Source organism: Podarcis raffonei, chromosome 4, assembly GCF_027172205.1.
Source record: "Podarcis raffonei isolate rPodRaf1 chromosome 4, rPodRaf1.pri, whole genome shotgun sequence".
NCBI lineage: Eukaryota > Metazoa > Chordata > Lepidosauria > Squamata > Lacertidae > Podarcis > Podarcis raffonei.
In genome coordinates, this window is record NC_070605.1 from 58,776,703 (window position 1) to 58,793,687 (window position 16,985).

Below are 16,985 nucleotides of genomic sequence, written 5' to 3' on the forward strand. Positions count from 1 at the left end.
CATTCTGTGTCTTTATCCTGGCTTTTGACAATTGAGGTGTATTGGTTTTTTTAAAAAAAATATTTTGATGATTTTAAGTTGTTTTACTGGGCAGAGGGCCTTCTAGGTAGTGACGCCCTCCCTCCCATCAGATGTCAAGAAAATAAACAACTATCTGACTTTTAGAAGACATCTGAAGGCAGCCCTGTTTAGGGAAGTTTTTAATGTTTGATGTTTTATCATGTTTTTAATATTCTGTTGGGAGCCATCCAAAGTGGCTTGGGAAACCCAGCCAGATGGGCGGGGCAGAAATAAATAATAATAATAATAATAATAATAATAATAATAATAATAATAAGTTGTTGTTGTTGTTGTTGTTGTTGTTGTTGTTTTAATACCGTGTTTCAATACTATAACCCACCCTGGGACCTTAAGAGTGAAGGGTGGGAAATAAATACATGACGAACAACAACAATAACAACCTCAGTTGCACAAAGGAAACCCTGGCCACTTGGCCTGAACTGCATTATGCTCTGAGACTGCCGGAGTCTCTGAGGCAGCTTTGGCAATACGTATTTAACGCGCGGTGAGAAGGAAGAGAGAGACTTGTTTCGAAGTCGCGGGACCTAAGCTTCCAGACTGGAAGATGCTGCTGCGATGGGAGCAAAGCAGCTGCGGAGGGGAGCAAAGGCTTCCCGCGTTGACCAGCTTGCAGCAAGCGGCGTGCGACTGCAGGGGGCGGCAGAGAGCAAGGGCGGAGCGAGCGGCGGCGGCCCCCTTCCCGGCCGCCCTCTGTGACGTCAAAGGGGGGTCGCCAGGCAACCGGACTCCAAACAGCGCGCCGGCGCTTGCTCCGGCCTTGGGCAGCGCGGAGGGCGACCGGCCGGGTTCGGGCAGCAACACCAGCCCGAGGCGGCGGGCGGGACCGGGGCAGCCATGGCGCTACCGCTCCTGCCCGGGAACTCCTTCAACAAGAATGTAAGTGGGGGTCGGCTTGGTTCCCGCCGCCTCCTCCCCCCCCGCCCGGGGGATCCCCAAGTCCATGTCTCCGGCGCCGCCCCCCGAAACGCGCATTGCCTTCCTCCTCGCGGGAGCCGCGCCTCCACGTGCTCGCACGGATCTCCTCCCGAAATCCGGCTCAGGAGGACCCGCCACGGATGAAACACGAGACGTGATAACAACACCCCCCCTCCCGCTGCACTGGACTCCCACTGCATGGCAGAACCACTTTCCTTGTATTCCCTTTATGAAGCTGGACCGGGAATGCCCCCCCCCCCAGCTCAAGTTTGGGGACTTGTCATTTTAGCAGATAATGTGGGGCTAGGGGTGGGGCAGCACCAGGAGGTGAAATTGATTAAGAAGTGGGGTGGGGAGGAAGAGATATGAATCACTTATCCCCTTCTCCTTTCACCCTCCCTGTGTGATTTGTAACATCACTTTTACATACTACCTCTTCTTTTCTACGAGGAAATACCTTATGTTGAGATAGATCTCCGTAGTTCATCTCCTGCTGTCTGTATTTGCTGCCTGCCTGTGGCTGTGCAGAGGCAGAGAGGTCTTTCCTTAACCCTCTTACACTTTATAACAACTTCGGCTGCACATGCAACATGCATTTTCAGCACGTGGTTCACATCAAAGGAATGGTCACTTAAGGGTGCTGGAAATTGTGGCTTGGTGAGGGATGAACTGCAGCTCCTGATATTCTTTGGTGGGGAGCCGTCTGCTTTAAATGCATGATGTGCATGGGGCCTTTTGCAAGCTCTGTCTTCAATATACCCCAAGCATTACCAGCCACTCACACCTCCATATTCAATACAAAGGTACATGTATCAAAGGAATACTTCAGCAGGGGAGGCAGGTCCGTTAGAGTGAATGAGGCACTGCCCTACCAACCTCAGCCAGCCCCCCTTTGTCTTCCTTTTTCCTTAAACACTCCAGGTTCTCATTTCCTCTTCCTTAGTATTGTTTCCTCTGTAAAACGAACCAGGGAAAATATTGGAGGCAAAGCTATAATTTGTTGGCTCTGTCTGTTATTGGCTCTGACTCCACCCACTATTTGTCTCCCTGCCTTCTGCCCTGTCAGTCCCAATGGGTACCAGTTACTATTGGATTAATGTAAGGATTTTTGTGTCTTGAAAGCAGCATGATTTGCATGGGCATAGAATCATAGAATTGTAGAGTTGGAAGGGATCCAGAGGGTCACCTAGTCCAACCTCCTGCAATGCTGGCATCTCAACTAAAACATCAATGATATATGGGCATCCAACCTCTGCTTAAAAATCTCCAAGGAAGGAGAGTCCCATCACATTCCAAGGGCATCTGTTTCACTGTTAAACAGCTCTTACTATCAGAAAATTCTTTCTGATGTTTAGTCAGAATCTCCTTTCTTGTAACTTTAAGCCATTGGTTTGGGTCTTACCGCCTGAAGCAGGAGAAAACAAGCTTGCTCCATCTTCCACATGACAGCCCCTTAGATATTTGAAGATGGCTATCATATCTACCACATTCTACCAGCTTCTCCACAATCATGGGGGACTGTGTCAAAAGCCTTACTGAAATCAAGTTACAGTACATCCACAGCATTCCCCTGATCCACCAAGCTTGTAACTCTATCAAAAAAGAAAAAAAGAAATGAGATTCGTCTGGCATGACTTGTTTTTTTGAAGCCCAAGCTGGGTCTAAAAATGACAACATCCTGTTGATTTCAGTGAGCGCTGAAGTCAAAGTCATAGATATATCTGTGTGTGTTCCAAGGACATATTTATGAATGGATTTGTACTACTATTGGAAGAAGCATAAATCTGCAGGGATAATTTATCTGCAGGGATTATTTGTTAAATGACAGGTTCAGGAGTGAATATTGCAAAATATGGGCTCAGCCACAATAAAATTATTTCTAGGGTTATCCAATACAGTAAGGGCTGGATTTAAACCAGGCTTCTGCTTTGCTCTTTATTGAAGTGTATTCCATCACTCTGTTCCTGAAGTTCTTTGGAAGAAGTTTTAAAGGAAATGTTGCTTTTCCAGACTTTTTGTGAATACTGTAGTTGTCTTGGTTATTAAAAATAGTTGGTTTGCTCAGAAGGATGCAGAATGCATTGTAAGGAACTGTTAGGTGTTTACTTGTGTTTCCACAGGCACCTTGGTGATGGATTGTTAGCTAGGCAGTCACTTAACATTATTCCCTGCCAAATAGAAACTTCTTATGCTTTCTGTTTAGGCCAGGTTTGGGGCACTTTTAGATCCTGCCCCTTTGTACAGTAGCAACAAACACCTCTGAATATCGTATGCCAAAGCCAGACAAAACAGGACTATTATCTTTGTGTTTTGTTTGTGAGTGCCCAGACTCAGAGACATCTGGCTAACTTCTTTCTGTTGGAAGCAAAAGAGGAGGCTAAGCCTTAAAATGACCCTGAAAAATGATTCTTTATCAAATAATAATGTTTCTTCCCCCTGAGGAAGGTTACCATTTACCAAAATGTGTCAGAGCATTTTATTGTTTCCCAAGGGGTATTATTATTTGATAGAGATTTATTTCCCAGGACCATTTTGAAGCTTTGCCTCTTCTTTTGTTGCCTCATGTCACTGCTCCTTTAGTATCTGTTAGAAACAGAATGGTCTTGGGTCAGATCCCACAAAGCAATTCTTACATTTTTATAATAAACCAAAATTACTAGCAGTCTGTTAGACCAAAAGCTGATTTTGGCCAGTTTCATTGAGCATGAGAGCACTTATTCTTTTACAGTTCATTTTACAGCAGCCATTGACCTTGGTGGCAGCTTAGTGGCTGTTGGCCAGGCCGGCTGAGGCTGAGGGAAGATGGAGTCCAACAATGTATGGAAGAAAGACATATCTCTCCCCAATGAGCAATAATGCTGTATGACAACTCCATAGGTTTCTAATGAGAAGAGCACTAGCTTCGTTTTCATAAGATACAACTCTACACCACTTCAGCAACAAAGTGGTGGTAGATCTCATTTTAAGACTGCTACTTTCCTCAGCGAGTGTATTGCTTTTGTGAGTACTGGGCACGCTGGTATGATAACATGATCAACTTGTGTCTCTGGATGTGCCGGTCTTTGTGCTGATTGTTGCTAATCCAATTGTAACAGCCAGGATCAGCACTATTTAAAAATTCTGCCCCATGACCTTGCAAGCATGATCTACACATTAAATCATTTTGTTATTGGATGCTGCAGCTTGGTGTATGATGGTCATGTGTAAATGAAACAGCTTGTGCGCACCCACTATCAGGATGGGGGTGATATGATGGGGGTGAGATTCTCATCCTCCTCACCTGCTGTTACCAGTCTCTACTACCCATCTGTTACTACTTTCAAAAACTGAAGGCATAAGCTGCCCTTTCCTTCCTGATATCATCAGTTCCTAGCCATTGGGATAAGGTCTAGCCATTGGGGCAAGGTCAAGCGCCTGCTTAAGTCCCATTGTTTAAATGTGGCCCAGAGCTTTATCAGGCTGGGCTGCCTATGTGCAGTACTGTACTAGCCTTCTTATGGAAAAGCATTGTGATGGATGTGATAACTTTCAGAAATCATGAAGCATTATGCTGTCACAAACTTGAACCAAGAATTGGTAACTGAATCTGAGGAAAATTCCCATGTTCCAGAAGGAGGTGCTTTGGCGTTGTGCCATCAAAACCAACATGCTGTATTTTTGAGTGTTGTTTGTGCTGGCACTACAAGCAAGACCAAGCTGATAATAAAGCATGTTGGTTTTGATGGCACAATACACAAGCATCTCCTTATGGAGCATGGACACATGGCTCCTGCTCTTCTGCAATGCTCTTCTTTTCCTTTGTTTGTTATTCTGTCAGTAAAGGTAAAGGTACCCCTGCCCATACGGGCCAGTCGTGTCCGACTCTAGGATTGTGCGCCCATCTCTCTTAAGAGGCCAGGGGCCAGCGCTGTCTGAAGACACTTCCGGTCACGTGGCCAGCGTGACAAGCTGCATCTGGCGAGCCAGCGCAGCACACGGAAACGCCGTTTACCTTCCTGCTAGTAAGCGGTCCCTATTTATCTACTTGCACCCGGGGGTGCTTTCGAACTGCTAGGTTGGCAGGCGCTGGGACCGAGCAACGGGAGCGCACCCCGCCGCGGGGATTTGAACCGCCAACCTGACGATCGGCAAGTCCCAGGCGCTGAGGTTTTACCCACAGCGCCACCCGCGTCCCATTCTGTCAGTATGTCTCCAAAAATATAAGCACACAGCTCTTTTTGATTTAACCCAGGCATAGGCAAACTCGGCCCTCCAGATGTTTTGGGACTACAACTCCCACCAACCCTAGCTAACAGGACCAGTGGTCAGGGATGATGGGAGTTGTAGTCCTAAAATATCTGGAGGGCCGAGTTTGCCTATACCTGATTTAACCCTTCTCCACCCTGAGCTGCCCAACAAGCCTAACGTCCATGTTCTGAAAAAAATAGCATTGATCATACTTCTCTGTAGTATTTAAGGTAATGTGTAGTTTGACTGCAGGTTGCCTCAAAGCCAAGTTTGGAGAGGCCCTTTGTCAATTTTAATAGTTCAGCTAAAGTCTGAAGGGAAAGTCTTAAGACTCCCTGCTGGAAACAGTGGTGGTGAAACTGACAAATAACTGCTGTATGTTGTACTTTGAGGCTACATCCATCCATCATTTTATTTGTATGCTGCCTTTCCATAGTTCAAACCGTGCTCAAGGTGGCTTACAACATAAAAAAGATTACATAATTACAAACGTAACCAAAGTAGTCAAACAATAAACGAAACATCAGAAAATACACAATCAAATTGAACAATTTCCACACAAATTGTAAGAAGATTTAAAATAAATATACGGAAAGTTAAGATCAATAACAGCAACAACAACCCCCAAGGACTCCGCCTAAACAATACCCGTGTCCAAGAGTCTGTTCAGCAGCCTCAGCTTTTGCAGCTGGAGTCAGGGCCCTTCTCTCCTAGGCTAGGTGGGAAAGACTGCAAGGCAAGAAGCAGGTCTTCCAGGGCTCACAGCCAAGATGGCTAGCCAGATTTAGCCCCCCATTTGCAGTCATAAATAAGATGCCACTACTTTTTCCACTTGTGATTTAGTTTTTGATGCCATGCAGTTGTGCCCTACCCCATACACCCGATAATATGGAAGACTTTAAACTAATAATAGAGCTGAGGGCTTGTGTTTTGCCATCTTTGCTTTACTCAGAGCCATAGATTCCACGGCATTCCTGTTATTTCAGACCTACAAGCACAACAACACTCAGTGGTTCCATTTCCACAGAGGGCAGTCCCATTCATTTCATGGCTTTCCATCTCAGTGCCACAGAAATGAGTGGAATTGTTCGGCAGATATGCCCAGAAAAACTACTTCCAAGAGGGACTCATTCTGTGTATCACATCTGAGTCAAGAAAATGATAAAAAAATTGACATGGGCATTTAGACTGAAATTAAAATAGATTTAAAGCCCTTTAATTATTATTTTATTATGATTAACATTGCTTCATGGATTCTGAATTGTGTGACTCAGAATCCATAGGTTTCATTCTGGTAACTGCAATCTAAAAATGGCCTCTTGTGTTTTCTGAAAACATTATTTATTTCCTCTTGGTTGCAGCTAGGGAAAGAAAAGTTCCATAAATCTCAACACTGGAGTTACTGCAATAAGGTTTCTATGTTGGTGGGAGAAGACAAACCTGGAATAGGAGGCGAACCTTTGCCTGGACAAAAGCTGAAACCAAAGTACAGTGTGTTTCCTAGAGGGGTTGGATGTGATGCGCCTTCGTGGGTAGCATTTGATAAACAGGTACAGTGAGACAGATTTGTTGGTTCACATTATTTGCATGTTTCCAGTGGCTTGTGTGTTACTTGATCCCAGCATCCTTAAGTGAAACCTGAAATATGCGTAGCACTTAGGAGGGTGTAAAGGTGAGCAACACACAACTGGGTGATGTTCTGTACTATTGACATCTGACAGTTTCATGCTCTTGGATTGGATGCACAAGGGACATTTTAGGGAACAGGGGACCTTTATTTCAAATTATTTATTTGATAAGATTTATATACTGCTTAATTGCCTAAAACCTCTAAGCAGTTTACTCTCTTGAGCCAGGGATTCCAAAGAATCATAGAATCGTAGAACTGTAGAGTTGGAAGAGACCCTGAGGGTCATGTGGTCCAACCTCCTGCAATGCAGGAATCATTTGCCCAATGTTAAGGGTCTCATGCTCTACTGACTGAGCTATCCCACCAATGAGATGGGCTGCAGGTAGAGGGGTCTGGATTGCAATTTACCTGCCAGATCTTGTGCTGTAGGTGTCTAGCATCTTTGAATCACCAGAATGCCATTCCTGAAATTCATTTTGTCTGATACTGTGGCTTATTTTCAGAATTCAGAGGTTGCTTTTCATCTCATAATTGTCACCTTCAGAGAGAAGCATCTGTCTATGTAGAAAAACAATTCCAGAGAGTATTTGCCATATTATTGGCTGCTGTTTTATGTCATTCCCTGGGCACCTGCCTAATTCCAAAGAGCCCTACACACCTCACCCTGCCTTGCAATATTTTACACAATGATTTATTCCAAGGAAAACAGAAAAATGAATGAATTCCAATTTCCCCAAAAGTTCTTTTTGTCCCATTTAATTCATTTCAGCTTCGAATTTACCCCTCCAGTTTGTAAAGAAATCAGAGGTTGAAGAGAATTAAGCATTTGCTATTTCAGATAAACTGATTATGTAAACATTGTGGCATAAATTTGCTGTAACACTGACCCTGTGCTTTGTGAATGTGAAGTGCAGCAGCTGCTGGGCCACCCCATCCTGTGTACTAATATTAAGACACCTCTAGTCTTGGAAACAGAGCATAAATGAATAACTGTGCTGGGGTAGTGGAGCAGTCTAGAGCCTTAACTATGAATCTCACTTTAGTGTGAATGAATTTAGTGGATTTAGGCAAGCCACAATCTCTCATCCTCAGCCCATCATCTCCAGAATGAGGGCAATAATAGTGATATCCATTCCTATAGCATTTTTGTGGGGATTACTTAATGACAATTACTGCATTGAGACATCATATTCATGGTTTGAAGGAGGATTGGGAATGAGCACTGTGCTCATCTGCTCCCTGTGGTTTGTGCAAGAGCTCTAGTCCAGGATTGCTAACCAGGATCCAACTGTAGTTTGCAATCCTGGCCTTGACGGCTCACTTAGACAACCATGATTTGCTGTTACATCTAAGCCAGGAAGGCTTCTGTTAAGCTATGTATACAAGGGGAGAAGGGAATGGGGAACGGGAGATCATATGTGGAAAGTGTAAGACCTTGATAAGAAATACTTATTTCTTATCCTCCAAATAATAGAGATGAGAGGCTTTGAACACTGAAAAAAGTGTAATATGAGTGATGAATGTATTATTATTATTAATTTATTGAATTGATATTGTTACTCTTATTAAATATTGTTATTAATGTGTTTTTTTAAAAAACAAAAAATGTTAAGTACTATAGGCATTGTGCTGTTATTCTTATGCCATCTAAAGGTACTTTCACTTCTAGGCTTGGTATTTCAGCATTGTAAATTTGTGGTTTATGAAGTAGTTATGCATTAAAAGAATTGTATTTCTTTGTCCCTCTTTTGTAGACTTCCTGAAAATTTAAAATGAAACTGAAGGAGAAGCGCGTGCTCATATTTCATTTTAATAATACATAAAATGGTGTGTTTAGTTTTTCCATTGTGTAATGCTTGCTACAAGGCTATAATGCTTGCAGCATGATCTACAAGCCAGTTCAGCCAACGTGCTTTGGATTTAAATCATATCCTATGCTGTGAAAACCAGTGAGGCACAATCAGCATAAATCCAAATACAATTACTTAACTGGGCTTGGGATTAGGATGTTAAATAGTTAAGTTGCATATGGGACAATTCATGCTTGAAAATGTTCCTCGTAAAATTTGTTCATCAAATTATACTGTCCAAGCAAGCCAAACATAATGCATTTTCCAGAGTGCCCCACAGGACTTGGCTAATTTCCATTCTCTCTCCCCGCCACCCATCATCTCTACTTGATATACAACTTCTGTTAATTTTATTTAAAGAGAGAGAATAAACATTAACACAGAGGCACTCCAAACACCAGGCAGCTGGTGATATTTTGTCACAAAAGTTATATGCGTACATGAAATAGGAATACTGCAGAAGTTCAGAGATCGGAATCGGAAGGTATAATCTGCAACATTCAGTTCTTTGCTAATTTGAAAATTCTTCTTGCCGAGGCTTATGGTTGTTCCCTTTTGATATTTGTAATGTTAGCCATATAATCAGTGTTTAATTATCTATGCACAGCCTATCTAATTAGGAGATTAAATCTGCTCATTAAGTGCAAATTCAGACGAGACTTTACTCTGCATTAATAGCTTCTCTCACCCCCACAGCTGCTGTCACTCTATCTTGCTAGCAAGGCATACTTGGGCATTTTTTGCAGTAAGCCATGCTACAGGATTTCATCTTTCCTGCAACATGGATATGTTTACTCAGAATTAAATACCTCTGTGTTTAAAGGGATTTACTCCCCAATAGGTGTCCATGCTTGGGGTCCCCTGTCTTAGGACTATATTAATAGATTTTCCAATGCACATTTTCAAAGCTGGAAAATAATCAGAGCTACACATCTCTGCAGCATCAGAGGAATCAGGCCTCACTGTGAAATTAACATCCCATAAACCTCCTGGGGAATTGCCAGAGTTCATTCAGCACTATATTTATGTATCTCTGGCTTTTAGAAAGTTACTTTCCTACATTTATTTTTCAAAGCACAAATAGGAAGATGTAATGTTGATCCCCATCCTTAGAGAGAATCGTCCACTCTTCGGTACCCTGATGCTCTCCTTTCTGGTCTGGATTCAGGAGTATGTAGTAGATGCCAGTGGGGACTTTGAGGAGGGCTGCTTCTTGTGTGATATGCGTGGTCTTTCTTGACAAATAAAAAAAGAAAATTGCTGGAGGGTCTCTGCATACAGCCTCCGTCACAACTCATAACAGTATTATTGCTTGAAATATTGGGGAAGGACTAAGAATTCAGTAAGCTTAATCAGAAAACATCACTCTAGGTTGCTGCTTTTCTTCTTGCTCACACTGCTCCATTCTGGCTTTGTCCTTCTAACTAGCTGCAATTTGTGGGAAGGGCCTCACCCATTTGCTATCTCACACAGAGCCCCTTTCCATTGTTCCCCCTAATGGCCCATCACCCAGGTGATCACCTCATCAGGAAGCTAGCCTGGATTACTGTGTAACACTTGTTGGCTCCAGAAAAGATCTGATTTAGGAAGGACCATTAATCATTTAACTATAATAATAAATGCATTTTTCTTATAGCTTTCCCTTCCTCTCAAGAGAGCCCAGGGTGGCTTACAATAATAATAAAATGGCACACTAAAACAGTCTTAAAATCACAATTAAAACCACAGATCAGCAATATGTACGATAGCAGATTGTATAGGAAACATTTATCAAGTTACAAAGGCTTGCAAGAACAACTAAGAGTTTAGCTGATGCCCGAACAGAACTAATGTGTGTTTGTGTGTGTATACGGAGTGCGTGTGTCAAAATAACATTATTTTGTAATTTCTAGTTTGTAGCATTTCTGCACAACTTTCACATACTTGCCAATCTTTTTCACAATATGTGTTAGCTTGCAGACTGTTGTAATCCCACACATGTCTACTCAGAAGTAAGCTCCATTGAGTTCACTGGGACTTATGCCAGGTAATGTAATAATGTGGCATTGAGTCGAGGGATAGGAGAATCTGTGGCTCACCAGATACTGTTGGATTCCCAGCTGCCTCAGCCAGCCTCTGAACAGTTGCGGGTTCCCCATCCCTCGTTTCGACTATTTTCTCAAGTGATGGTCTCATGTCGTTTGTGCCATGTGGGAATGTTGTCAACGAGAGAAGCTGGGAAATAGTACTCGATTGTACACTGTTACAGGGATGTTGCAGAAATCATCCAGATTTGCATTCAAACACAAATGTGGGGCTTCTGCCCTGCAACTACCCACCGCCCCAATCTCATATGCTCAATCATGGTGAATTAATGAGTGGTTTTTGGCTCCACGAAACATACACACACACAACATAATTGGTGAATTTTATGTTGATATTGTTGCTTCCAAACAACATCACTGACTATGGCAACAAATCACTCATACTCAGCCAACTCTTTAATTATGCAAAGTTAACAAAAGAAACTGGTTTGTAACCCTCCTCTTTTTGAGTGGTAAATATAAGGCCTGATTAAATGTGATTTCTTATGTAATGAAAGCGTGATGAAGATGAGTAAATGTAAGTATGATGAGCAGTACATGAACACAGCCTAATTCATTGCGGGGGGAGGGGATAAGGACCAGCAAAGCTCTGCTTTCACATGCAACATGGGAAAATAGAAGGGAAAAAGTGAGTCTACACATTGGATGATGAGGTAGGGATTAGCACATCACTACACTCTAATCAATGCAAGTTTTACAAGAGTATTGGACTTCTCTAAGTAGAAAACAATTCAAATCACATGTGTGACAGGATGACTCACACTGCAGTCCTACACGCAGAATTTAATTGGACTCACTTCTGAGTAGACATATATAGCATTGCACTATCAGAGAAAGCTCAGATGTTGAAATCCAAATCTCTGTGCTTACATTTGCTCAATGCACTGCTTTGTTTAATTTACAGCCTCACATTACTTGTTTACAACCAGTGCTTGTTGATTTTAATTTGTGTTTTTTGTATAGGTATTGTCTTTTGATGCTTATTTTGATGAAGAAGTTCCTGACAAAAATCAAGAGCTGTACAGAATAAGACATTGTAAAATATATTTTTATCTGGAAGATGACACAATTCAGGTGGTTGAGCCCCAAGTGAAGAACAGTGGAATTCCACAAGGTATTTTTTAGTTACAAATGCTCTCCTTGAAGCTTCCCTCTTCATAAACTGTAATCTTTGCCTGTCTGATACAGTTTGTTCTTTACATAGTATTATTATTGCTTACAAGCGGGAAACAGTTAAATGTTAAGAAGTTCAAGTTTAGGTTCAGTTACAAGTTCCAGTGACTCAGGTTAAGGCCAGCTGTGAATCAGTAACCAGTTTGGTGTCTCCTAAACTTATTTGAATGAGATAGCATGGGCCACACATTTCATTCTCTTTTTTTGGAATCTTATCCAATCAGAACTGAGACTCTTTTCTGAAACTTTGTCAAAACCAGTGAGAGAGATTTATTTTTGTGTGCCTTTCCCAGTGGAGATATAAGGCTGCAATGTAGCGCTTTGGTTCTGTCAGTGTAAAGATTTTCTATGAGTGATGGAACCTTCTCTTCCCTCCATGTACCCTCTACATTTGTTCCTGGGGTTTCCCCAACCCACCGCAAAAGATTTTGGGCATGATGCAGTGGGAGGAGGGGTGAATTTTTGTCACACTAATGGGAATCCTTGTTCTGGCTTCCACTAGTGTAGGGATTGAGATGAATACGGCCCCTTGTGGTATGATTTGGCATCAACTCCAGGTGAGAGAGATGTCACCTTCAGCCTCTCTCTGTTTTCGTAGGAAACATTTAGGCAAAAAATAAAACAAGCAAATGAAGTAAACTAGTTCAAACTGTAAAGTCAATGTGGGACAGAAATGTGTGTAACCTTGATCAGGACTAAACCACCGGGCAGAATGAAAGCTTCAAATACCAGTTCAAAACACCTGAGGATGCAAGATTTTGGACTGAAGGTGAGAATGATCACCTTGAAAGATAAATTCAAATCTCTATTACCTTTCCAAAGACAGAATGCATAACACAGTGGTAATAAGAAAGCATCTGTGTTCAGGGATTTGACTGAATGGAGAAATTTTTGCATACATATACTGTTTATTCTTGTTAACTGAACACTGGCTGGCTAATGTTTTCTGATATGGAAGGGTTATATCTATCCCTTAGGGTTAACGTTAGTTTCTGGTGTAGTCCAGATCCCACAATCCAGAGCACAGCTCAGAAGGGGCTGGCCAAGTTCTCCAAGGTCAGCCAGTGGAACAGGAGAAAGACGCTGCCTGCTGGTGGGCTTCCCCAAGGCCAGCTGGATGGGAAAGGAAAGTGCAGTCAGGCACATAAGGCCTCGGTCACATCCTCCAGCTTCAATGAATCACTGATTGTCTCAAGGCATCGGATGTTCCCAAATACTTTAGAAACTTGGCACTGTGTATACTCATGGTCTGGTTATCCTAGCTGGAAGAGGGCGATAGGGCATACAGGCTGTTGGGTGAACAGGAAACATGTTCTCAAAGAAATTGTTGTTCCACTCTTTAGGAACTACTACTCAGTGAATTTAGGTAGGGAATATAGCCTCCACTGACCTTGAGCTAGATGTTCTCTGCAAAATGTTCTGCAGTTTATTGTCAGGATGTATCTAAAGCCACAGATTGAAAACTGTGTTTGTGGTGTAGTGGGTTAAGAGTTTAGGGTTGTAACTTTTTGCCTAATTTGGCACTGAGAGCACTGAAAATTGCTGGAGGAGATACAGATGTAATGAAATAATTACTGGAAGAATTGTGAAAAGATGCAGACTTGATGTGTATAACAAGCATTAAAAGTAAGGTTGTCCCTAATGCTCAGATTTTGCTTATGGATGAAATTGTTTATGGAGCCCAGAGTTTTGTTCATCTGCTGCATATTATACACAAGCATTTTCCCTGTTTGACCTGCTGTCAGTACTGTATAGTAATCAGTCACGTCTCTATTGACATCATGTTTCTGGGTCAAAACATTGCCCCTCTGCATCTTTGCCTATTAGCACCAGTATATTTCCTTGCAGATTCAAGTATATGCAGTTTAATGGAGAAGAAATGCATGAGTAATTTTTTTTAAAATTATGTTTTAAGGGTTTATCCTTGTAAGAGCCACCATTAATAATTGGTTCCATTAAGGCTGTGATTTTATATTTTTCTATTTCATATTTTGTACCTTGTTTGTTGGACAGCCTACCATAATAAGTACTTTGCTTTGATTTACCAACTGGTTCATCCATCCGTGTATCTATAGTGGCAGCTGTAGGTTGCTCTAGAACTGCAGTCCTTCATTCATTCAGTTATTGTGAAGAGTCCAGGCAGTGCCATTGCCATTAATTTCTGAATTCTTTTCTCATTCTTTTCTGGTTTTTGTTGATTTTTCTGATGATGAGCATGATTGCTGCTTTAGCCCATCCTGTGCAAGAGCACTGTTGAGGTACCTTGTGGGAGGAGTGGCTTGTTGATTGCATGGTTGATCATGCTCCAGCATTTCTGTTTGCAATACTGCTACCTGTTCTGTAAGTGTCTTCCCGTTACCTTTTAATAAAGAGTTTTGCCACTTAATGTATTCCTGTGATCTTGTGCAGCCATGGTCTCCTTGGGCACTGCTGAATACAGTAGGACTTACTTATGCATACACATGCATAGGAATGGGCTGTAAAAGTGACTGGAAGGAGCATGAGTCAGACATAACAGGCAAGGAGAGATCCATCCAGTGCCAAGGGAGACATCCCCACATGTGTACTATTGCTTATTTGAGAACGGAGGTACAATGGGATGGTAAGAAGACAGTATTGCTTACTAGACAGTTATTTTATAATCCGTGGGACTTAGTTCCAAGTAAACACAGGGAAAGCTAGCCAGAACACCAGTGATTTTAATTGGTGTTTAGCTAAATTTGGAGCAAGAACATCTGCTTCAGAAATTTATAGGTTACACAAAGCACCACACTGAACTGTGTACCTTCTTAAAAAATTGTTCATTTTCCAAGGGGAAAGTATTGATTTGCAGTCTTGCTGCAAGGGCATCACAAAACAATTGGGTCTGAGTTGTGTCGAGTCCCCTGCTCTTCCCTGGAGCCAGAAGAGTCAGAATCATACCCTTTGCTTATCCTGGCTCCTTTGTTGCAAAGCAGTTCTTGGAAAAATGTGATGCAGAGTGTAGAAGAGTAGAACAGCATTCTGCTACTAAATGTTAAAAATAGTTTAAAAGAATACTCAGAAAGTGCTTCCTTCATCCATTCCTTTTTATCAGAAGGCGTTTTCTCCTTTCTTTGCTATGTGGCTGCCCACTTCAGGTTTTAATACTACTCGAATTCCCCTTCCAGATGATTGCAGACTCGCAACACCCCAGCAGTGTTAAATGGAGTACTGGGGATGGAACCATAGTGTACCCAGTCATAAGACAAGAATTATGATATCATGAAATTGATGGTTGAAAGACCTCACAGTCTGCAATCAGATGTATGCATATCTCTGAGAAACAGCAGACAGATTTTAATCATGTTGATTGAGACACAGTAGAAAGATAGCATTTTGTACTAGATTAAATTTTCTTGTTTTTATATTTTACGATCTCACAATACTAAGTCTGTCAGTTGTAAAGATCTTGCGACACCTTTGAATTTCAGATGTGAATTCAGGTGTGAATTCTATTGATATGGTGATATTCAGAACATAATTCATTGGCCTTGAGCAATAGTTTCTGATTTACGCAAGGTGAAATGTAAAATGTTAATTGGTTTTCCCCTGGTTCAAAGGGGGGAGTAAAGTTTGCAATAAATCTCACAGTCTCAGATGCAGAGCTCAGATACAGTCTGCAAGCTGTGAGTGGGAGAGGAGAGGGGTTGTTCCCCCCCTGAAGTTTCTCCTGTTTTAATTGTGTATATAATATGTACTGTTTAAATATGTTTTGCTTATGGAATTCTCTCAAAATAGAGGACAAAACTTTTCAGGAGTTCGCAACTGAAAAGTGGTGTCTGATATTGCTGAGGCGAGTTTGGCAGGGCTATCTATCTGTTTTTCTGCTTTGAAATGCAGAGTTGCCTTGAACAATTAGCTCAGGCTGAGTTTTATTTTGGTGTGCTGATAGGCAGAAGCAGAAGAGGGGGGTTGATTTCCCCTCAGGCTCACAAGCTGGAAGTTTGCTTGTTTTAGTCTGTGTCTGCATCTAGGGAGGAGATGTGTAAGGCCTTCAGCAGGGCATCAACCTCACTCTAATGGGACTGATGATGACTGGCTGGAATTGGGCCAGATTCAGCTACCAGATATTTCTGGACTGGCTAGTTCCAGGTAACAGCTTAAATAGTTTCAGTTTCAGACCATGCTAAAGAGCTGGTGTCATCATCCACACTCTGCTCAGCAAGGAGCAGGTGCTACTCCCACTCCCAGAGGGGAGAAGTATTGCCCTGAGGGGTGTTGCAGTTTGATTAGCTGGTGATGTTGTCGGAGGTTGACAATGTTTATTTAAAGCCTGTGCCAAGTAGATCTTGGGGTACCCAACAGGTGGGGTAAGCTTGTACAAGCCGTGTTTTCTGGGCTTAAGCTGGATGCTTAGTGTTTCCCATTTCCTGCGGTGAATTTCAGAAGGAGCTGACTTGTGTTTTGCATAACTAGTTGGTCAATGGTTTTGCCTACATGGTGGTGTTTATAGTCTAGTGGAAGTGAGTTCCACGGATGCTGTGTAGATGGTAGCTGGTTTGCTCCAACAGCAGTCTAGTAATGCTGGTTAGCCTGAAGTCAGTTTCCTGCAGAGTTGAAAGCAGGAGTGTTTCGTATCCCTCTGGAGCAGTATGGGATGCAAGTGTGCAAGCTGTGCAGTCAAGTTTGAGTACAGTGCCCATAGCTGTTAAATCTCCAGGAACATAGGGAGTGATGTCTGTTATTTACAGAGGGGGTTCTTGCTCTGTGCCAGTAGAGTGGACTCGGTATTCTGGGAGGAGAATTCCCAGAAGGGGAGCAATTTTCTCTGTGATCAATCTTCTTAGGCTAGTGAAGAAGCCAAGAGGTGTTCATCTCTTTTCCCAAAAGGCAGAGTCCATTTTCTCCCAAACCTGAAGGGAGGAGGGAAGTCAGAAAGAAAGAGATGGAAAGATGGTGTTCTGTGTATCACAGGTTTCTATGTTTGCCTCACTAGGAAGTGGTGGTATGGCAGAGAAGCTAGCAATTCTAAAGTAACAGGAAAAGTAGCTGTGAAAAGGTTGC

The 16,985-nt window shown here is 42.3% G+C and overlaps 1 protein-coding gene across 3 annotated transcripts in view; it reads left to right on the forward strand.

The window, feature by feature from the left end:
* The first annotated feature begins 789 nt into the window (after positions 1 to 789).
* The window catches only part of EFHC2 (EF-hand domain containing 2), a 53,067-nt gene continuing 36,871 nt past the window's right edge, over positions 790 to 16,985 (forward strand). Inside the window, exons 1-3 of one of the 3 annotated variants that reach the window (XM_053386873.1) lie at positions 790 to 957; positions 6,585 to 6,773; positions 11,751 to 11,901. In XM_053386873.1, coding sequence (XP_053242848.1) covers positions 916 to 957; positions 6,585 to 6,773; positions 11,751 to 11,901 — 382 coding nt within the window. In that variant the 5' untranslated portion in view covers positions 790 to 915. The remainder of the gene's footprint in view (positions 958 to 6,584; positions 6,774 to 11,750; positions 11,902 to 16,985) is intronic. The other 2 variants (XM_053386874.1, XM_053386875.1) reach the window with 2 other exon arrangements.